The sequence below is a fragment of the Chanodichthys erythropterus genome, chromosome 16, assembly GCF_024489055.1.
Source record: "Chanodichthys erythropterus isolate Z2021 chromosome 16, ASM2448905v1, whole genome shotgun sequence".
In the NCBI taxonomy this organism is placed as follows: Eukaryota; Metazoa; Chordata; class Actinopteri; order Cypriniformes; family Xenocyprididae; genus Chanodichthys; species Chanodichthys erythropterus.
This window is the reverse complement of record NC_090236.1, coordinates 16224338-16247896: the sequence shown is the minus strand read 5'-3', so window position 1 is coordinate 16247896 and position 23559 is coordinate 16224338. Positions and strand designations below refer to the sequence as shown.

Below are 23559 nucleotides of genomic sequence, written 5' to 3'. Positions count from 1 at the left end.
ACGCCTCCCAGGGAGCGGTCCTCAGAAGGACTTCGCCGCACTCGTGGAGTGAGTGCTGGTAAACAACAACTCTCCGTTTACCATCTGCCCCGCGGAGGATGACTTCGCCGCCAGCCCCACTCCACTGCCAGAAGCCAGTCAGTCACCATCGACGAACGTCACAACGGAGATGTTTCACGAGCCCACCGCAGACCGAGGAGGCCAGCCCACCGCGATGGATGAGCCAGGACCGAGGAAAGGATCGGACCGTACCATCGCCCCGGAGCCAACCTCACAGCAAGGTTCTGACCAGGTGCGTGAGCCGGTAACATCATCTGACATCGTGGGAGTGCTTGTGGAGCTCGAGGGCTGGGAGAAAAGCTCCACCCACAACACCACCACGACGAAAACTATGACTAACACTGGCAAATATGCTGAGGAACTGAAAGACATTTTTACAGCTGATTTAATTGATTTTTTCGGAGAGGTGACTTCCCATTCCCCTGATTCTCCTGTTTTTAATGGTTCTCCTGAGCCTCCAGAGGACCAATCTCCAGTGTTCTCCAGATCTCCGTCTCCTGAGTTCCCTGTCTGCCCACCCAGCCTCCCTCTCCCGCCTCCTCCGTCACCCAGTCTCACAGCCAGTTCCTCAGTCCCACCATCACCTCTGCCCTTCAGCTGCTCGACATCTCCCACAAGCCAGGTGGGGATGTCGAGCATCTTCAGGTCCTCCACTACATCCACTCAAGAGGATCCCCTGCCTCCACTTCCAGCCTCCACGCCCCCTGCTCCACCTCAGCCCGTCGACACTTCGGCGTCACCCTATCTCCTCCCTCCCTCGGCTCCACCGGACACCATCGGCCATACGGCTTCTCCGGGCTCCCTCGTCTTTCCGGCTCCGCCTTGGTCAGTCGTCCATCTGCCTGCACCTACGGCTCCGTCTGGCTCCTCCTTCCCTCCAGTTCCGCCTACATCCTCGGTCCCACCGGCTCAGCCTCTGCCCTCTGGATGTCCGCCTCCTCCTCGGACGCTCGTCGCCATGGCTCCTCCTCGGTCTCCAGGACCATCGGCTGCGCGTGGGCTCGTCGGCTCTTCAGTTATACCTGGGTCTCCAGCTGCATCTCCGTTGGTCGTCCCCAGGGTGTCGTCTGCCCCCAAGCCGACTCCACCATGGCTCCTCCCACCTGCGACTCTACCCTGGGGCCTCGTCCTGGCTGGCTTCTGGGGTAACATCTGGCTCCTCCTGCTCCTGGGTTCCCCCTGGCTCCTCCCACCCTCCACTCCCCCTTGGACTGTCTTTGTTGTTTTCTATGGACTCTTTTCTTTTTTGTTTGAACTCCGCCCTCCTCCAGAACCCCCTCCCTCCCTCCCTCCTCTGGACTCTTACGGCGCGAGGACGCGCCTATTCGGGAGGGGGCGAACTGTTACAGAGCCCCATGTTTGTCTTCCCCTGTGACCTAGTTTCCCCGTTCTGTTGATTAGTTCATTTGATCCACCTGTGTCTTGTTAATCATCCCATCACCTTGTTTAGCTCCCTTTGTTAGTCATCTGTATTTATACCCTGTGTTCCCATTCACTCCTTGTCCGTTCTCGTTGTTGTCAGATGCTAGTTTGGTGTACTCTGCCTTTGTTTATATTAAAGTCTTATATGTTTGTGGAAATCTGTTATCTGCCTCATCTCTACACCACCAGCCGTAACAAAGTAGAATTAAATTAGAATTAAATTAAAAGAAATTTAAATTGAAGCTTTTAATAACACCGTTTATTGTTAACAGGTGTATGGTGACAGAAATTCACTGAGCTCCTGACTGCACTGGAAACCGCGTCCCCCCCCCATACGGAAACTGTCTATGTAAGCCAGGATTAAACCGTAGTTCAATATTATTTAAGTAGCTTTTATAAATGTACACCAGAAAAAACATTACTAGTGTACATCTTGAGACAAAACAATGGCACTGATTTATTTTTAAGGTATGTCAGTTCGAGTTGCTTTCAGTTAAAACAGCTCAAACATGCATTTTAGTCTAGAACTAGCTTGGGGGGTTGATGTAATTTTTTCAAAAATCTAGAAAAAAAAAAAAAACTTTAAATGGTCATCACTTGTAACACAGGCTGTCCAATATTCAAAACCATGCATTATGATTTAAGAAATTTTGCAGAATCTTTAGTTTAAATAATTAATTTAACAAACTAATGTCAGTACTTTAACCCTGTAATTTGTACAGTTATTGAATTTTGTAGTACAAAACATGTGATATTTATTTCATTAAGATGCTACACGTAAATACATCATTAAAAAAAACTAGTAGAGAGAATACTATAGGCAGAGTGGAATCAAAGAAACCGAAATAAAATAAATAAAATTCTAAACATTTGCTGTATTGATGAAATGCAGTCATATCATAATAGGTTTCTTTGAAAAGCAATTAACCACAAAAAAAAGAAAAAAAATACAGAAAAAAAAGTATTTGGTTGCATACGCAACCCTGTTCCCTGAGAAGGGGAATGTGATGCTGCATCTGATAATGACACTATGGGGGAAGACCCTCAGCGTAACCGGTGTCTGAATACTTGTGTGTGATGGCTAAGGCCACACTTAACAAAAGGATTATTTCAATGGTTCTAGTTTTTTTTTTTTTTTTTTTTATCTTTTTTTGCAAGTAATTGGTTTGGTTCCCTGCTTGTTTATACATTTCTATGCATTTATTTTGTTTCTTTAATATTCACCCAAACCATTTTTTGTTAAAGGTACATGCTCTTTATGCGCACATAACAACATCAAAGACTGATAATTCATTGCTAGAGTGCATGCTAGTGATTGAATAAAACAGACAAAGAATAAGACAAAGATATGGGTTTAAGGTTGATTCTTTATTAAGTTGTTTTTTAATTGTCTTAACCGGAGTTTCGCCTGGATCCGTGACTGCAGCATGGAACAAAGGCCTATTAAAAGAGCGCGGCGTTTCCTCATGTCCTTTATCCTTTACTGGGAATTATGGGAAATTTAGTTTTTTTGTTACCATATGGGTTTGGGATTGTTTGATTATTTGTATGTATTTTCATTGTTTTATGGTAAATGTAATTTCATGTTTATGGAGTTTCGTTGTATATATTAAATTGTTTTGTTTTTGAGGTTTGATTTACTGAATTAAGACCCCCCTGCAATTTAAAGTGGTTTAGTCCACCCTGTTAAAAGGGTGGCCCAGAATTCTGATTTGTAATTTATTTATTGACTTATTTTATTTTATCATACCTAAAAGATTTGCTGACCTTTACGTTTGGAGACATTCATTGCCTGGTTCAAATGAATTCATCAACTATTAAAACAAAACTCGACAAAGGCTACAAGCTCAGAGTTATCTGCACAAATTTTTCAAGAGTTATCTGCACGACTACGAAGGTAAGACGATAAAAAATGAATTATTGTTGCAATGGCTAGCTCCCTTGGATTTTTTTGCCATAGTGTCTGACGTGGTGAATATGAGAATAAAAGCTAGAGTTCAATGCTTTGCTTCAGGTCAATGAGGGAAAGAGAGGTGCCCCATAGGATGGAGGTTGTAAAAAACTTTAGTTCACTTAAAGAGGGAGTTTACTGGAAGTTCACAGAATCCAGATCTTTCAAGACTGTTCTTAACCTTGCTTTTGCAAGGTCTGTTTGGTCTTTTTTTCTTGCTGCTCCTCTGCTGCGGTTGCAGCTTGTTCCGTTATGATTAATAATGTTGTTATTAACTAATTTATCAGACCTTGAGTATTGGAGGATGAGGGGAATATATGTAGGACCTGTAGATATTTGGTAGATAATTCATCAACATAGCCATTTCTTCTGTAAATAAACATAAATAATTATGCAAATATATTGGGCATTACTGTAGTTGTTTAAATACTTTAGCATGGGAATGGATTTAGTCATTTGCCTATAATAATATTTTATAGTTAATGATTTGCCTTACTGAAATGTGTCAATGTATGGTCTTAATGCAATACCATAATATAAATTTCCCCTAAAACTGACTACTCAATTACTGGCTCTGATAAAGTGGTTTATTTTATTTATGAGTGATATATAATAATTTATGACTGCTATTTTTCCAGATAACCCTAGATGCAACAGAAAACCCTGGTAGCCTTGAACACTTTTGCTGCAGCTGTACAGCTGGTAAGACATTGTGCAACCATTTAGTTGCAATGCTATTCCAGACAGCACACTATAAACAACTGGGAACTGACTGTGTTCCTCCACTACTTACATGCACAAGTTCTTTACAGCAGTGGCATAGGCCAAGAACAGAGGTAAGTAGAAAGAATTTTGATTAGTGTAAATAATTTTACTTTTTATTTGTACATGCATGATATCCTTGCTAATTGCTGTTGGGCATCCGACCTGAGCCTGCTGACAGGCTTGTTGTTATTGCACCAAAGTTATCTGTCAACACACAGAGAGGTGGCATTTCATCCACACTTTACAGAGCCCACACAGGTATGATATGAGTAAGAGGAACATTTTTATCAGTGTAATCAATGACCTAAGGATATAACGTACACTTTTTATGAAAATACATTCTCAACACACTGTATGTTTCATTATTCTTGTGTGTTTTTATAATTCAGTGAAATACTGTGTTCAAGCTGTTGATTTATTTATTTTTTTCTTGAGCAGCTTTCCAAAAGGAGCATGCAAAATGGCAACTTTGTAATTTCAGCATTACAGGCTACAACCTTCAGTGTCGCCACTTCTCACTGCGTTCTGAAGTGGTTGTACTTCAGCAGAGCAGCTAAAGCGTGAAGGGGTCCCATCACCTCACCATGATCACTCCTCCAGTATGCTGCTGCCTCAGCAGTTCTCTACTAACACCTCCATTCAAACTAGAAAGAGGTCAAACCAAAAGTGAAAGAGTCAAATCATCTCACCACGACTGCTCCTTCTAAAAACAGTTGTCCCTCAGCAATTACCAGCTGCTGATTTCTAATGCTAAACACTTTTGCCAGAAAGTGAAGGGTTCACATCAACTTACCATGACCAATCCTTCAACTATGCTGAAACAATAAAGATTTTTTAAAATATTTAAAAAATATTTAATCTACACAACCACACCCTCATATGTAGGGTGTAAGCAATAAGAAGGGTTCTCCTCGAGAAGCAAGCAGACTCACTAATCCACTTTAATCTCTAAGATGGAGAGGGAAACAGAGCTGTATTTATATCACTCTGTCTGCCTCTTGCCACTTCTTCATAGAAGAACATCGCAGGACCATGACATCAGGCTCAACCTTAGCGTAAGCTGGAGGGAGAGCCTAGTGAGAGAGAAAAATGTGTTTCTTCTATCTCCGCTACTATTACTCCAACCCTCACAGACCCCCAGATAGGGATATATCTCCTGAAAGCTGGTAACTGAGACCTCTTCACTGTAGACTTGCACCATTGAAGTTCCACTTCAAAAAGTAACTTCAGCTGCAGTATTTCTCGCCTGGCTTACTGTAAAATGCAAAACAATGGATTGATAACCAAATGTTGCTTCTGTATTTTCATTAACCCTGTCTTTTGGATACAGGTTCTCAATACAAGGGCCTGAAATGAAAAGATCATTATATGACTTTTGGAATGGTAATACAGTGATTTTAGTTAATGAACAAATTATCTTAGGTATATATATATATATACATATACATTTAGTGTACTTTCATTTTATGAAACATTGTAGAAGCAAACATATTTGCCACAGAATAATTTACCCAAATCTCTTCAATATGGAGCAAAACAACATAAGACAGGCTTAAAAGACACATTACACTGTAAACCCGCCTAAGTTGGGCTTACAAAAAATTGAGGTAATCAGTTGCATCAATTTTTTTGAGTTATGATGTTCCCAATTTTAAGTAAGCAGAACTATCAAGTTTTGAGTTTGTAGTACTCATGCATAATTGCCCTTAACTTGAAGTTCTGAGTTAGATAACTCATACACTTTGATAGCAATTAACATAAACTATTTGTTTCACTAACTTTTTTTATTTTGAGGTCTTCCAAATAAAATGAGTTATTTACTTCACTGTAAACCCTAATAAGAAAATTCTGAAAATGCCAACTTGCTAATTTGCTAACATGCTAACAATAGCATGGTATAACACTTACTGAATGAGTACAGCAACTTAAAACATGTAACTTACCTGCTCTCAAACCAAGCCGAATGTGCCACTTGTCACCATGATGGTAAAACCCACATTAACAGAAACTATTAGCATAGTTAACCCTTTGATGCACAACATGGGTCAAAAATGACCCGGCTGAGTTTTTATTTTCTATATCTTTGCAAGAAATTATTTTAATCATTCAGTATTCCAGGTATTCCTCAATTAACTTGTTTTTGATCATCACAAATCCTCATTTTAATTTTTTCTTTCTTACTTTTTTAATAAAAATAATTTTTGTATCACTACCCTTCTAATGCGCAACATGGGTCAAAAATGACCCGTATTCATTTCCTATGTAATTTTAATCATGGTTGAGTGTTTCTTTGCTGAATCTTTAAAAGAAATGTATTTTATCATTCATTTATTCCAGTTATTCCTTAAATATCTTGTTTTTGATTGTAAAAAATCATTATGTTCATTTTTTCTTTCTTACTTTATAAACAAACACAGTTTTTGTCTGTCTACATCAATTTTACACACATGGGTCAAAAATGACCCGTATTCATTTCCTATGTAATTTCAGTCATGACTGAGTGTTTCTTTGCTGAATCTTTGAAAGAAATGTATTTTATCATTTATTTATTTCAGGTATGACTTAAATATCTTGTTTTTGATTTTCTACAAATAATTATGTTTATTTTTCTTTCTTACTTTATAAACAAACACAGTTTCTACATCAATTTTACACACATGGGTCAAAAATGACCCATATAGAAATCTTTAAGATTTGCAAATTTTTGCAAGTAGGAACATATTTACTGCAGACAACTGTTCATCTGCCACACATTTCACATCTTAACAAGGCTACTTTTGTATATTTGATGGATGTAAGTCTTATTATATTTAATATATTAGGCTATATATTTCATAATTTTTAATTTTTTGTCATAAATCAATGCAATTGGTCATCCTTTATGTCTGTCAGCGTTCCTGAAATGTAACAGTTTTGGACAAATACAACATGAGTCAAAAGTGACCCGAATTAGTTATTTTCTATATCGCATATATTACAATAAATTAATTTTATCATTCATTATTCCATCTATTACTCAATAACCAAATCCTTATTTTAATTTTTCCTTTCTTTTTGAATGAATTTTTTTGAATGTGTGTGTCATTACCTTTCTTAAGGCCAACGTATACTTCACTTTTTATGTGTACGTGAGGGTCAGCATACAGATTTTTGTAACTTTTTATAATTTCCGCCGGATTTCTGTAACTGTGTATGTGCAACCCTGCACATACACATTTAAATTGCGTTTGACTGTTCGCAAAGTACACTTTCAGCTTTTTTTACAGTGATGTCATCATCCACCTCAATTCTGTTGAGGACCAGCCACTAACACTCTAGATAAAGAAATTCAAAATCACTGTTGATCGATACACTTATTATATATTTTCACTGTTGGACAGAAACCTTGTTCAAAACTGTTACTTTTCAGGAACACTGATAGATGTAAAAGGTGACCAGTAGCATTGGTTTATGACAAAAAATACAAATTATGAAATATAATATACAGCCTATATGAAATATAATATGTCTTTCATCCATCAAATATACAAAAGCAGCCATGTTGAGACATGAAATGTGTGGCGGATGAACAGTTGTCTGCAGTAAATATGTTCCTTCTTGCGAAAATTTGCAAAGGTTTCTATATGGGTAATTTTTGACCCATGTGTGTAAAATTGATGTAGAAATACAAAACCTGTGTTTGTTTATGAAAAAAAGAAAGAAAAAATAAACACAATGATTTTTTAAAATCAAAAACAAGATATTTAAGGAATACCTGGAATAAATAAATGACAAAATACATTTCTTTCAAAGATTCAGCGAAGAAACACTCAGTCATGACTGAAATTACGTAAGAAATGAATACGTGTCATTTTTGACCCATGTGTGTAAAATTGATGTAGAAACTGTGTTTGTTTATAAAGTAAGAAAGAAAAATAAACATAATTATTTGTAGAAAATCAAAAACAAGATATTTAAGTAATACCTGAAATAAATAAATGATAAAATAAATTTCTTTCAAAGATTCAGCAAAGAAACACTCAGTCATGACTGAAATTACATAGGAAATGAATACAGGTCATTTTTGACCCATGTGTGTAAAATTGATGTAGACAGACAAAAACGGTGTTTGTTTATAAAGCAAGAAAGAAAAAATTAACATAATGATTTTTGTCAATCAAAAACAAGATATTTAAGGAATACCTGGAATAAATTAATGATAAAATACATTTCTTTCAAAGATTCAGCAAAGAAACACTCAACCATGATTGAAATTACATAGGAAATGAATACGGGTCATTTTTGACCCATGTTGCGCATTAGAAGGGGTTTTCATAGCTTGTGCATCAAAGGGTTAATAGTTAGCATAACAAAAATAAATCACTACTAAATCTCCCTTATCCATTAATTTTGTACAAAAAACATTCTATAACATTAAATTTTAGCATTTACTCTCCCTTTTGAGTGCCATGGGCAAAGCATGCTGGGAAATAGAAATCCCAGCCCAGTTTCAGTTAAACTAGTTAGTCTAAATTAAAACAAATGAGTACATACAACTCAAAACAATAAAACAGTTCAGTTTACTTAAAATATATCAGTTCTGTGAACTTGAAAGAAAAATAAAGTTCTAAATACTCATAACAGTCAATTTAACTGAACTAATTTGTTAAATTTAAGTTTTTCCTACTCAAAACAATTAAGTATTTTGACCATTAGGGTTTACAGTGTAGACAGAATGCCTGATGCTACTGTGTGACTGTTGAATTTATTTCAACAATCATTTCTATTCAAATTCACACTTGCAAATTCAAAAATACTTACGTTCTGATATTTGCCCAACTTTGGGGCTACATCTTTATTTATGCTTACCTGTTTATTCATGAAGATGTAGATGACAGGATTAATGACAGTGCTGGACTTCGCTAAGATGGAGGGCACTATGCTTGCCTCCACAGTCACCAGTCCTGGGGCTCCAAAAGTGGCCAGGAGAGCCATGATCCCATAGGGAAGCCAGCAGAGCAGATAGAAGATCACCATGGTGATTACCATTAGAAGAACCCGGTGCTCTCGTTTGCGGCTCATAGGTGTGTTTACATTGCTGACCTTCATAAAGAGATTGATCATCAGTAACATTGTTAATTAACAGGAATATCTGTAAAGCAGATCTAAAATTATTCACAGTATAGCAGTATATTATAGGTATATTATAACTGTTTATTAGGCCACTAATTGTTATTATAACAGTTAATATCATTATTTTTTTCTTAAGTCATCAAAATCTGGTATGGCAGAAATTCATTGTGGCTGAAAATCATCTGTTGAGCTAATTAGTCATGGTCAAGTGGTTAGGAGATGGATATAGGTTCATTAAGTTCATTAGTGTTTCTCTGTAAAGACTAGAATACAGCTGACTAAGAAATCTTCCTTTCTACTGAATTGCCCCAGGAGGATCAATAAAGTATTAATCAAGAGCAAATCAGTATCCTCCTATGAAACTGCTCAACAACTGTAGATGGAATGCTAAAGTGTCAGGCACGGCTTCATCACTTATAATAAATTGCTGCAGGGATGACATATTTTTGTAGGCCAAAAGCTGGTTAAATGCCTGATGTAAGGTCTGTGCTTAACACAAGCTCAATATATTTTATTCAAATTTTATTCTAAAACAAAAAATACACCAGTAATACTCCTTGTGATTTTTTTTTTTTTTAAGTTTGTCTTAAAAAAAAAAAAAAAAAACTTTTATTTGTCTTTAAAAAGGTGATTGCTAACAATTGCCTAAATAGGACTACAGAGGTTGTTGGGGACATAAAACATCATCAGCCGGTATCAACAGGTAAACTCATCTACTCACTAGTCCACTTTTACATTGTGTTTATAATAAGGCACTTGCAAAGTATTCTAATGCAAAATTTCAAGGGAAATGTTTTCACATAAATATGGTCTAAAAGAGTTGGAAACCTAAAGGGTTAGTTCACCCAAAAATGAAAATTATCCCATAATTTACTCACCCTCATGCCAAGGGTGTATACTTTGTGTAGAACGTTCTTCTTTCAGTCAAACACAATTTGTGTTATATTAAAATACAGTGGGTATGGAAAGTATTCAGACCCCCTTAAAATGTTCACTTTTTGTTATATTGCAGCCATTTGCTAAAATCATTTAAGTTCTTTTTTTTTTCCCTCATTAATGTACACACAACACCCCATATTGACAGAAAAACAGAATTTTTGACATTTTTGAAGATTTATTAAAAAAGAAAAACTGAAATATCACATGGTCCTAAGTATTCAGACCCTTTGCTCAGTATTTAGTAGAAGCACCCTTTTGATCTAATACAGCCATGAGTCTTTTTGGGAAAGATGCAACAACTTTTTCACACCTGGATTTGGGGATCCTCTGCCATTCCTCCTTGCAGATCCTCTGCAGTTCTGTCAGGTTGGATGGTAAATGTTGGTGGACAGCCATTTTTAGGTCTCTCCAGAGATGCTCAATTGGGTTTAAGTCAGGGCTCTGGCTGGGCCATTCAAGAACAGTTACGGAGTTAACTGTTGTTGTGAAGCCACTCGTTCGTTAGTTTAGCTTAGGGTCATTGTCTTGTTGGAAGGTAAACCTTCGGCCCAGTCTGAGGTCCTGAGCACTCTGGTGAAGGTTTTCGTCCAGGATATCCCTGTACTTGGCCGCATTCATCTTTTCCTCAATTGCAACCAGTCGTCCTGCCCCTGCAACTGAAAAACACCCCCACAGCATGATGCTGCCACCACCATGCTTCACTGTTGGGACTGTATTGGACAGGTGATGAGCAGTGCCTGGTTTTCTCCACACATACCACTTTGAATTAAGGCCAAAAAGTTCTATCTTGGTCTCATCAGACCAGAGAATCTTATTTCTCACCATCTTAGCAAACTCCATGCGGGCTTTCATGTGTCTTGCACTGAGGAGAGGCTTCCATCGGACCACTCCCAACTGGTAGAGGGCTGCAGTGATGGTTGACTTTCTACAACTTTCTCCCATCTCCTGACTGCATCTCTGGAGCTCAGCCACAGAGATATTTGGGTTCTTCTTTACCTCTCTCACCAAGGCTCTTCTCCCCCGATAGCTCAGTTTGGCCAGACGGCCAGCTCTAAGAAGGGTTCTGGTCATTCCAAACGTCTTCCATTTAAGGATTATGGAGGCCACTGTGCTCTTAGGAAACTTAAGTGCAGCAGAAATTTTTTGTAACCATGGCCAGATCTGTACCTTGCCACAATTCTGTCTCTGAGCTCTTCAGGCAGTTCATTTGACCTCATGATTCTCATTTGCTCTGACATGCACGGTGAGCTGTAAGGTCTTATATAGACAGGTGTGTGGCTTTCCTAATCAAGTCCAATCAGTATAATCAAACACAGCTGGACTCAAATGAAGGTGTAGAACCATCTCAAGGATGATCAGAAGAAATGGACAGCACCTGAGTAAAATATATGAGTGTCACAGCAAAGGGTCTGAATACTTAGGACCATGTGATATTTCAGTTTTTCATTTTTAATAAATCTGCAAAAATGTCAACAATTCTATGTTTTTCTGTCAATATGGGGTGCTGTTTGCCTGAACAGAAAAATCACTTGTGAAAATCCGATAGTAGTTTCATGCTGAATATTTGAGTTGGTGTGAACAGGCCTTGAGGCATGTCTGCACTGATCCCATTGTATGTATTCACTCCCTGCCATACTAAAGTATGCAACCTTTTGAGCCAGAGGTCTCTGTCAGTCAGTCAGCATGCTGTGTCATATGTATATGTTTTTCCTTTCTGTTTTTCCTTTCAAAGCTCTTTTGTTTTACAATTTTGAAACCTGTTTTCTGCATCATCTACTATATAGTAATGTATTATATATATATATATATATATATATATATATATATATATATATATATATATATATATATATATAGAAATGATAGTGTCAGTGCAAGTTCTACCTGGAAGACTATAATGCCACATATGATTCATTCATAATAATAAGTCTGGCCAATCACTGCTTGACACCTACGCACTGAATTCCTTTCACATTAACTTCACAGTCAAGAAAATAGTTCACTGAAAATTTATCTTGACTTTATCGTAGTCCTTTAAATTTCAGACATACTGTACTGTAGTTTAATATAAAATTAAGCTTCTGTGAACGATTGCGTAAACAATGTCCCTTTTATGATGCACGCTGTTATTGCGATTGTGTAAGCTAACAAAATAATCTCTCAGGTAAAAATGTTAATAATTTTGACGATGGGAAATGTTAAATGCTACAGCGGTGATTTAGTCTAGGTTCGTGTCAGCCTATCAATAGGCTTGTTTGAGATGTGCCTCGCCTCACCTGAAATGTAGGCGAGAGTTGGCAGCTGCAAGTGAGGGCAAGAGTGAAAAATGTACAGCCAAGACAGACAGTTCTCTCTTCTCGTAGCAGATCAGACACCTATGAGACCATAGACTGATAACGTGGGATTCGAGAGATCGCACTGTCAGAGATTTTGGGAATATTCACACATAATTTATACACATAAAAACATGATATCATAGTTTTAAAATCAATACATCACAGCTGTTTAACCAATGAGCATTAAGCTGTGTCGTCAGCAAGTCAATTCCCATCGTTCTTTTGATCAGCGTAGTCGGTGGAGAGCAACTGTGCCTGACTGCAGTATCCAATGAGGCCGCCTCGCCATCGTGAGACATTTTTGAAACACGTCAGCATGACATCAGAGTCGGACCACACTAGGACACATTTTTAACCGGCATGCCTCTCGCGGTGATCACCAGTGACTGGTTCTGTGCAGATTTTGCTCATCTCAAACAAGCCTATTTGATTGTTCATTGCTATCGCGGCAAAAGACACAAGTTTCTAATGAGAGCAAAATCAAATTTCAGAAGCATGCAAGTCATCTCTTCGGGAATTTCTTCTTTCGTTTTCAAAATTTGTTTCAGTAATCACTTTCTTTGAGGACTCTACGGGCCTATGGCTACCAATCTTCATCAGCTTTCTGGCGTTCATCAGCTTTCAGCCATTTCATCTCAGTGATACGTATTTTCATTGTTCTATGCACTTTTGTTGTTGATTGAGCGTAGATTTTTACTGTTTTGCTCTTTTCACATGAATCAGTGTCAGTTTTATGTCATAAGCAGGGCTGTTCAGTGCAGTTGCACGCATTCATATAAGACTTGTTTGTGTGAAGTGAGCTATTGTTGTTGCTTGTTCGTGTTGTTATAGTGCATTGCAAATGATCCATATGACACAGGTTACAGCATTAATGATTGTATTTTGTTTTTAGAAGAGCACAAAGAATAACAGAATGGCGCAGCAAATTCTTCCCATGAATGCAAGGCTCAGGGAAATCCCAAATATGGGTTTGAAAACAACACCCAGACCATTACATTGTGTAAAGTTAATCTGGGGCTGCATGATTAACTGAAGTTAAGCTGCAATCACGAACTGGCTCAGTGTTATGAAATCGCTATGTTCTAATTAAATAAGTATATGCTCAGTGTGTTTTTGAAGTACAGCACTGACATCAGCGCATCTATAGGTTGACATTAAATGCTGCTCAATTCATCATTGCAAGCGCTGTGAGTTTGTCACTTAATGTGCAACTGAAAGTAGCACAAACCAAACATCTTTTCAGGCCAAGTGTTTACAAGACTGTTGTCCAGCAGAAGAGAATATTCAATGACAAGACATGCTTTTGCTCAAACACATGCTTTAATCTCATAAAATAATATGTCTGGCAGAGCACAAATAGTCCTTCAGTTAATTTGTCTCTATCTGCGTTTTATTCTGCTACAGCATAATGTACATCAGATTTTCTAAAAGTGTGTAATGTGTACAGGAAAGAGAGTCATTTTGTACAACATTAGATATCCCACCAAGATATAATAGATGCCGACAGGAGCACTAATTTATTTCCATACTCAACTCAACATTTAACATAAAGACTACATCCCGAACCGCACCTGAAATAGCTGCATGGAAAACATAACATTTTTTTTCAAACTGTATCTCTCTGTTCCGGCCTTCTGTCCACACTGAGACAGCATTTTTATTAACAAAAAAGAAGCTTTTGAAAGCTCTCTCCAGGTGGCTAAATTTGAAAATGCCGTTTTCGCATTGTAGTGTGACTGTGAAGACGTAGGTATTTGAAAATGATGATGCATGTTTAGTTCATGTTTATATCAGTATTGTGCCTGTTATGTGCTATTCACTTTCACACTGTTGCTAAAATATGTTACTTTGCACACTCTTCATATCACAGTCCTGCAAAGATGACAGAAAACTAACTCACATTTGCTGTTCTGTGGCAAAACATGAGAGCAGTTGCGTTTTAGACCAAACATATAATGGTGACTGAGAGCGACCTGAACGCATCAGTGAATGGTGTTATTTTGCTAGAAAAAAGAAAAAAAAAAAAAAATCATGCCAAAGATTACAGTGAGACCTTTTTTATTGTTCTGTCTGTATCTTCTCAGTGAGCTTTTATGAAGGTTTATGCTTGCACAGTAAAGTGCATTTAGAGTTCCCTTTCGTGGGAACTATCGACGCTACGTCAATGACGTGATGGGAACCCTCTGCATTTTGTGTTCGTGAAGCACCTCTGTATCCAACCAATGAGAAGATGTGACGTCAGAAGCGGGTGACTTCACGGACCAGGAAACTATAAAGCATACCCAGAAACAGAGAACGCCAGCTTCTGTTGTCTTCAGCAAGCGCTATCTGTATCTTGTCTGTCTTATTTACTGTTGTTTGTCCCTGCACATTGCATACACTCATCTCTTCGTCTGAGGACAAGAGTTTCACAAGTCACAAAATAAGACAAATATATACAGTGAGGAAAATAAGTATTTGAACACCCTGCTATTTTGCAAGTTCTCCCACTTAGAAATCATGGAGGGGTCTGAAATTGTCATCGTAGGTGCATGTCCACTGTGAGAGACATAATCTAAAAAAAAAAATCCAGAAATCACAATGTATGATTTTTTAACTATTTATTTGTATGATACAGCTGTGTAGCGTCTGGACCAATCAGCCACACAATTATTCATGGTATTTAATGAATTACCCATAAACTCACTCTCACTATCAAAGTTCTCTGAACTCATCCCCCTAAAACTGCAACCAACATCCCAAGTGTAGCTAGCACACAGGCACAACTAGGTGTCCTGTTACAGTTATATGGTACTTTTATGATCCATAAGAATGCTGTAGAGACTAGTGACTCATCCTTCCTGAGAAGGACAAATAAACTCTCTTAATCCTACGTATTCTCTATATAACCACTTGGGAAATGTATAAACATGTATCCAAGTTTCCCATCTCATGACTTTCCTTTTATAGGCTTTATTCTATGTATTAATTCTCTCTTTTGAACTATTTTGGTATTAATGTTCCATAGTTGCAAATGTATAGTTAACTGAGATCACATTGGCAGCATGCTTGGTATCTACGGACTCCAACTTTCATTTCCTATTTGGTAATTTATGTTACATGTTACTAACTCTGTGACACATTAGTATTATAAGAATCTAGAGGGTTCTTCTCTCAAACATCCAATCCAGTGTCTTATGCTAATATCTTGCTACAGAACAAAGACTCGTAAAACTTCCCTCCGAGGGGGCAACTCCTTATTGGCTCAGACACCTTAAGAGGGTGTGATGTCTCCACCCCTTATATTCATGGATCACAAGATAAAACCTTCTCTTCCTGCTCTTCCTTCTCTTCTTCTCTTTTACTGATGAATGCTGACGTCAAGATGATGCTTTAAGAAGCTAGAAGCTTCTAAGGAACCCCAAGCTTGTGCCAGGCCTCGGCCTAGACCTTCCATTCACCAAAGATCCTCTGAATCCAGCCGGTTCTCTTTCGTCAAGAAAATATCAGCAAAGATTCAACAGGAGCCTCCACAAATTGCATCAGGACAGTTTTAATTCAACTTGGAGAGACATGCAAGTATCAAACTTAGTCTCATTATCGGATACATTGAGTATCCTTACCCCTTTTAAAGAAGGGCCTGTTAAAACTAAACTGATGGTTTGCTCAAGGCTGTTGATCTGCTGAATGTCCAACAATGCTGTAACTTCTTGCTTCCTGTACTCTGCTTTCTCTCTCTCTCTCTTGGTAAACTGTATGCATGTATGTGTGTGAATGTTAGAGTAGTTTAAGTGTTTAGTCTAGTTAATAAAGTCTTGTTCATGTCACACGTAAGGTTGTCCGTGTTTTGCGCTCATGTACGGGAGTCCCTATTCATGTCGGTCCTGACTACAGGCTTTTAGTAGAATAAGATTGTTATTTCCTATAACCTGGAAATGAACATTTCTTAGTTAATAAACAATTAACACTGTGTGTTCATTGAACAACAGGTTAATTGATTGTAATATTAATTTTATTACATTAAGTTAATTTTATTGACTGATTAAAATATTAATAATTAATTATAACTAGTTATGATTAATTATTCATATTTATTTTGAGCTAATTTGCTACAAATGGTGGAGAATGCGGGCATGAATAAACAAAGGTTATGAGCTTAAACCACTGTCAATTTAAAAGTGTGCATTTGATAATTCCAGTCAGAATATGTCAGACGATGCGCATTTTGGTCACTAATTGCTGGTTTGTTGGATGCTGATAAAGTGATGGCTTGAATTGACATCTCTACTGTAACTGAAAGAGTCTACTCTTGACACATTTTAGCATATGTTCAAATGGTATCAGTGTAAAGTTAATCTGATTTTAGCGAAGAAATCCTAATCTCAGTATTAGAGCGTAAGCCTGTGTTGACGAAGGAATCTCAGCTCAGCGGCATGTAAACTGTACCAGAATTGATTATTCTGCTTTGGTTGGAGAAATACCAATTGCAGTATTGCTTAACCTGTTTCTGATGAATGAATCTCAGTACAGTGTTATATAAATGTAGATTTGGGTAATGCTCCCCTGTTATAGTTAAGATTGATGTCATTCATCTAAACTTTGCCTGCACCTACAAGCATAGCTACCTTTTGACCAAAACTGTGTTTCACTCGCTGAAAGGAACATCAGTATTCATGCACAAGACGGACTTAACTATATATGCTTAAACAAGCTTTGACTTACAGCAAACTGTGTAATTACCCTTTAAACAAGTACAAGACGTTGTTTAAAGTAGAGAGAAGAGTTTACATGAGTAAAATTTGCAAATGCCAAAACATATTTGCATTTTACTGAATGTAATATCAAGTTTTTGAAAATCTGAAAGTATAAGCGTCACATTTTAACTCTATACGTAACTTGTTTGAAATGAGCAGACAGTCTCAATAAACTGTTTGAAGTGCCCAAATGTGCATTGGTTCCCATGACAACGACTTGTCACAGGAAGTGCTAACTCATCACCCTGTGATGCCATATTGTAAACAAACCAAGCTAGGTGGCTAAGCTAACCTCACCTAGCAGCCCTGCACCTCAGGCTAAGCTAACTAATAGCTTCTACAGTTAGTGGTTAGCATCATTTACGTGAAGCCTTTAACTATAGCTTGTGTGTATGCAGTGTGAACTGATCTAAACCAATTTCCCTTAACCATATTCCTGGTTTTCTGATTTCTCTCTTTCCTTACCTTTAATTCGTCTCAGCTAATTTCACCTGCACTTAGGTGCATTTCTCTCTGAACACTGTTCAGCTAAATCTGCAGTTACTAGGGTAATTAAATCTAAATTTAATTACATGTAAACTGTTTAACTAAAGAAGAATTCTAGGATTTATTGAGATTTTTCAATAGCACGTTGACTAAACTTCTGGGAGGGACACACACATGGTGTGGTCCTGAACACGCTGCAGCTGTGACCAACTATAGAGTGATTTCCAAAGCTAATCTAATTGTTAATCACTAGTGCTATTGACTATTCCCAATACCAGGTCATTCTGCTGTTTTAATCACTTCTTTAAATATTTTATTGGTTTTAATTATAATAGCAGTCAGCTATTTGTTTTTACTAGAATTATTTCTTTCATCTATGTGATTTATTTACATTTTCCTGTTTAGTCTTGTGTGGTTTAATTTCCCAATATAACCACAAGCAACTAGACATACTCTCCTTCTTGATTTTGTTTATTTACAACAGTTGCTTCAATTTTATGAGCCAGTTACAAAGGAATCTGAATGATTGCTATGGCATAATTTTGAGCACCACTAATAAGCACAATCTAATAGGAAAAGCTCTCCTCTTCCTCTCTCTTTCTCTTTTCCATTTGTTCAGAGGTCAAGCCTGTTGTGAGCCATCAGTAAGAAATACTAAGAAATAATTTGACCACAAGAACCATCTTAAGTCATTTATTAAACCTAGCTGTATTTTATACACCTGGCTGCTCACTGTGCCTTTAGCCCTAAATTCTGTTTGATCTTGCAGTAGTCTCTTGCCCTTACTCTCACCACAAGCGTGCCTAAATGTTGCAGATGCTCAGCCTAACTGCCCAGATGGCAGACCAAAAGGACTGGCTATGTGTCGTGAGGAACACCCTCCTAACCAGTGCTGCTGAGCAATTACGGCACCAGAGCCAAAAGCAACTGGACAAAGATGGAAGAGAAGTAAAGGCAGACGACTCAAACCAGAGGTGTGATCACAATGATCTGACTGAAGTCAACTTCTTCCTGGCCCACATCCTCGCTGTTTTGAAACAGGAGGTGAACAACCTCAAACTCCAGATCACAGAGACTCACAAGGAGCTGATGCATGCTAAAAGCCACATAGACCAGCTAGAGATGGAGGCTTGGGACAGACGCAAGGACCCTGACAAAATAGAGACACAGAAGAAAAGAGAACTGAGACTCTCTTACCTGCAGCAAACAGAACCATTGCAGGAGAAACGTCTCACTTCACCGCATGGAGTCAGCAGAAGAACCTCCCCAGCCAAGCACAGAGGTACAGAGGGGGAGGCCAAAGCCTTCTGCTTGACACCTTATCAGCCATTTTCCTGAAATCCTCTGCAGCTGCAGAAGGAGAAGGATTAATTCAGACAGACCCAGGTACCAGACCTACCACAGGGAGAAGCCAGGGATGGGAGCATCCTCTCCCTGCAGACACAGCAGGATCTCCAACAGCAGGCAGCCCAAGGACGACTGGACACGCCTGCATCGGACCTGCAGGAGCTTCTAACGCTAGTAAGATAGCTCCTTGAACAGTTCTTACCTGAGGAGTACTCAGCAGTACAAGCTTCTGACCACTCACACAACACCAGCTCAGAGACCTGAGCTTGTCTACTGTCTACATCAACCGCAATGGAACGACCACCACTCCAGGAGACACATACAACCAGAGCCCATCACAGCCTTCCAGCCTTGTGTGCCAGTGGTGTGTCTGATCTCTCTACACCTTCAACGTCGTTCGCTGTTGTCCATAGAAAGAACAACAACGATCGAAAGGGGGGATGTAGCGTCTGGACCAATCAGCCACACAATTATTCATGGTATTTAATGAATTACCCATAAACTCACTCTCACTATCAAAGTTCTCTGAACTCATCCCCCTAAAACTGCAACCAACATCCCAAGTGTAGCTAGCACACAGGCACAACTAGGTGTCCTGTTACAGTTATATGGTACTTTTATGATCCATAAGAATGCTGTAGAGACTAGTGACTCATCCTTCCTGAGAAGGACAAATAAACTCTCTTAATCCTACGTATTCTCTATATAACCACTTGGGAAATGTATAAACATGTATCCAAGTTTCCCATCTCATGACTTTCCTTTTATAGGCTTTATTCTATGTATTAATTCTCTCTTTTGAACTATTTTGGTATTAATGTTCCATAGTTGCAAATGTATAGTTAACTGAGATCACATTGGCAGCATGCTTGGTATCTACGGACTCCAACTTTCATTTCCTATTTGGTAATTTATGTTACATGTTACTAACTCTGTGACACATTAGTATTATAAGAATCTAGAGGGTTCTTCTCTCAAACATCCAATCCAGTGTCTTATGCTAATATCTTGCTACAGAACAAAGACTCGTAAAACTTCCCTCCGAGGGGGCAACTCCTTATTGGCTCAGACACCTTAAGAGGGTGTGATGTCTCCACCCCTTATATTCATGGATCACAAGATAAAACCTTCTCTTCCTGCTCTTCCTTCTCTTCTTCTCTTTTACTGATGAATGCTGACGTCAAGATGATGCTTTAAGAAGCTAGAAGCTTCTAAGGAACCCCAAGCTTGTGCCAGGCCTCGGCCTAGACCTTCCATTCACCAAAGATCCTCTGAATCCAGCCGGTTCTCTTTCGTCAAGAAAATATCAGCAAAGATTCAACAGGAGCCTCCACAAATTGCATCAGGACAGTTTTAATTCAACTTGGAGAGACATGCAAGTATCAAACTTAGTCTCATTATCGGATACATTGAGTATCCTTACCCCTTTTAAAGAAGGGCCTGTTAAAACTAAACTGATGGTTTGCTCAAGGCTGTTGATCTGCTGAATGTCCAACAATGCTGTAACTTCTTGCTTCCTGTACTCTGCTTTCTCTCTCTCTCTTGGTAAACTGTATGCATGTATGTGTGTGAATGTTAGAGTAGTTTAAGTGTTTAGTCTAGTTAATAAAGTCTTGTTCATGTCACACGTAAGGTTGTCCGTGTTTTGCGCTCATGTACGGGAGTCCCTATTCATGTCGGTCCTGACTACAGGCTTTTAGTAGAATAAGATTGTTATTTCCTATAACCTGGAAATGAACATTTCTTAGTTAATAAACAATTAACACTGTGTGTTCATTGAACAACAGGTTAATTGATTGTAATATTAATTTTATTACATTAAGTTAATTTTATTGACTGATTAAAATATTAATAATTAATTATAACTAGTTATGATTAATTATTCATATTTATTTTGAGCTAATTTGCTACAGCTGCAAATAAGTATTTGAACACCTGAGAAAATCAATGTTAATATTTGGTACAGTAGCCTTTGTTTGCAATTACAGAGGTCAAACGTTTCCTGTAGTTTTTCACCAGGTTTGCACACACTGCAGGAGGGATTTTGGCCCACTCCTCCACACAGATCTTTTCTAGATCAGTCAGATTTCTGGCTTGTCGCTGAGAAACACGGAGTTTGAGCTCCCTCCAAAGATTCTCTATTGGGTTTAGGTCTGGAGACTGGCTAGGCCATGCCAGAACCTTGATATGCTTCTTACAGAGCCACTCCTTGGTTATCCTGGCTGTGTGCTTCGGGTCATTGTCATGTTGGAAGACCCAGCCTCGACCCATCTTCAATGCTCTAACTGAGGGAAGGAGGTTGTTCCCCAAAATCTCGCAATACATGGCCCCAGTCATCCTCTTCTTAATACAGTGCAGTCGCCCTGTCCCATGTGCAGAAAAACACCCCCAAAGCATGATGCTACCACCCCCATGCTTCACAGTAGGGATGGTGTTCTTGGGATGGTACTCATCATTCTTCTTCCTCCAAACACGTTTAGTGGAATTATGACCAAAAAGTTCTATTTTGGTCTCATCTGACCACATGACTTTCTCCCATGACTCCTCTGGATCATCCAAATGGTCATTGGCAAACTTAAGACGGGCCTGGACATGTGCTGGTTTAAGCAGGGGAACCTTCCGTGCCATGCATGATTTCAAACCATGACGTCTTAGTGTATTACCAACAGTAACCTTGGAAACGATGGTCCCAGCTCTTTTCAGGTCATTGACCAGCTCCTCCCGTGTAGTTCTGGGCTGATTTCTCACCTTTCTTAGGATCATTGAGACCCCACGAGGTGAGATCTTACGTGGAGCCCCAGTCTGAGGGAGATTGACAGTCATGTTTAGCTTCTTCCATTTTCTAATGATTGCTCCAACAGTGGACCTTTTTTCACCAAGCTGCTTGGCAATTTCCTCGTAGCCCTTTCCAGCCTTGTGGAGGTGTACAATTTTGTCTCTAGTGTCTTTGGACAGCTCTTTGGTCTTGGCCATGTTAGTAGTTGGATTCTTACTGATTGTATGGGATGGACAGGTGTCTTTATGCAGCTAACGACCTCAAACAGGTGCATCTAATTTAGGATAATAAATGGAGTGGAGGTGGACATTTTAAAGGCAGACTAACAGGTCTTTGAGGGTCAGAATTCTAGCTGATAGACAGGTGTTCAAATACTTATTTGCAGCTGTATCATACAAATAAATAGTTAAAAAATCATACATTGTGATTTCTGGATTTTTTTTTTTAGATTATGTCTCTCACAGTGGACATGCACCCACGATGACAATTTCAGACCCCTCCATGATTTCTAAGTGGGAGAACTTGCAAAATAGCAGGGTGTTCAAATACTTATTTTCCTCACTGTATATATAAATGGCGGAAAAGCAGCAAAGGTTTACTAAGTGTGTTCCTCCCTGTCCGCACTTCATTACGGACGGGGATACACACGATATGTGTGTAAAATACCTGGGAGTTGAGCACGCACAGGCAGCTCTCGAGGGAGCTGTCTGTGTGCACTGCGAACGGCTCACTCTCAGAGTGCTGCGTTCACGCCGGGCGCTCTTTGAGGAGGGCGCCGCGGCGAGTGTTCCCCGCGGGTCCGGTCCCGCTGCTGCTGAGGCACAGCGAAGGCTGCGCTCGTGGGGTTCACAAATGGATTTAGCAGAGGGGGGAGAGACGGGTCCTGCCCTATCGCTCCCCTTACCTGCTGAACCCAGTGTCTCTCCTCTGGTGGCGGAAGCACGCGCTGCGGTTGACACCGGCACTCAACATGTCTTCCTCCGAGGAGGTTGATGTGGAGGGTGCCGAAGAAGGAGATGAGGGACCGCCATCCTCATCTCCAGCGCACGAGGAGCTTTTGGAGGTAGTGACCAGGGCAGTTGAAAAGTTAAACATAGACTGGCCCGTAGAAAAAAGGGAAAATCAACCTAAAAGCAAGCTTGATGAAAGATTTCTTCCAGCGCGGTCACTACCCCAGCGCCGGGGTCTGCCGTTCTTTCCCGACCTCCACACCGAGGTGTCGAGGTCGTGGAAGAGACCAGTTCAATACCGTGTTTACAGCCCCCAAACATCATTATACAGTAACATCATGGGGCTGAAACACCACGGCTATGGGGCGATGCCTCGGGTGGAAGAGACGCTCGCGAGCTATCTCTCTCCCGAGTCTGCATCGTCCCTTAAGACCCCGACGTTGCCCATTAAGCCATTAAAAACAACCTCCAGCTTAGTGGGCAAGGCTTATTCGGCGGCAGGTCAAGCGGCGGCATGCCTGCATACTATGTCTATCTTGCAGGCATACCAAGCCGACCTGCTGGGGGAAATAGATGAGAGTGGGGAAGCATCATTTGAAGCCATTCATGAACTTAGAAAGGCAACAGATCTAGCTCTCCGGGCCACCAAGGAGACGGCCAAATCAATCGGCCGCTCTATGGC

The 23559-nt window shown here is 39.3% G+C and overlaps 1 protein-coding gene across 1 annotated transcript in view; it reads right to left on the bottom strand.

The window, feature by feature from the left end:
• The window catches only part of tmtopsa (teleost multiple tissue opsin a), a 142639-nt gene that overhangs the window by 11623 nt on the left and 107457 nt on the right, over positions 1 to 23559 (bottom strand). Inside the window, exon 3 of the mRNA XM_067363206.1 lies at positions 9047 to 9280. Coding sequence (XP_067219307.1) covers positions 9047 to 9280 — 234 coding nt within the window. The remainder of the gene's footprint in view (positions 1 to 9046; positions 9281 to 23559) is intronic.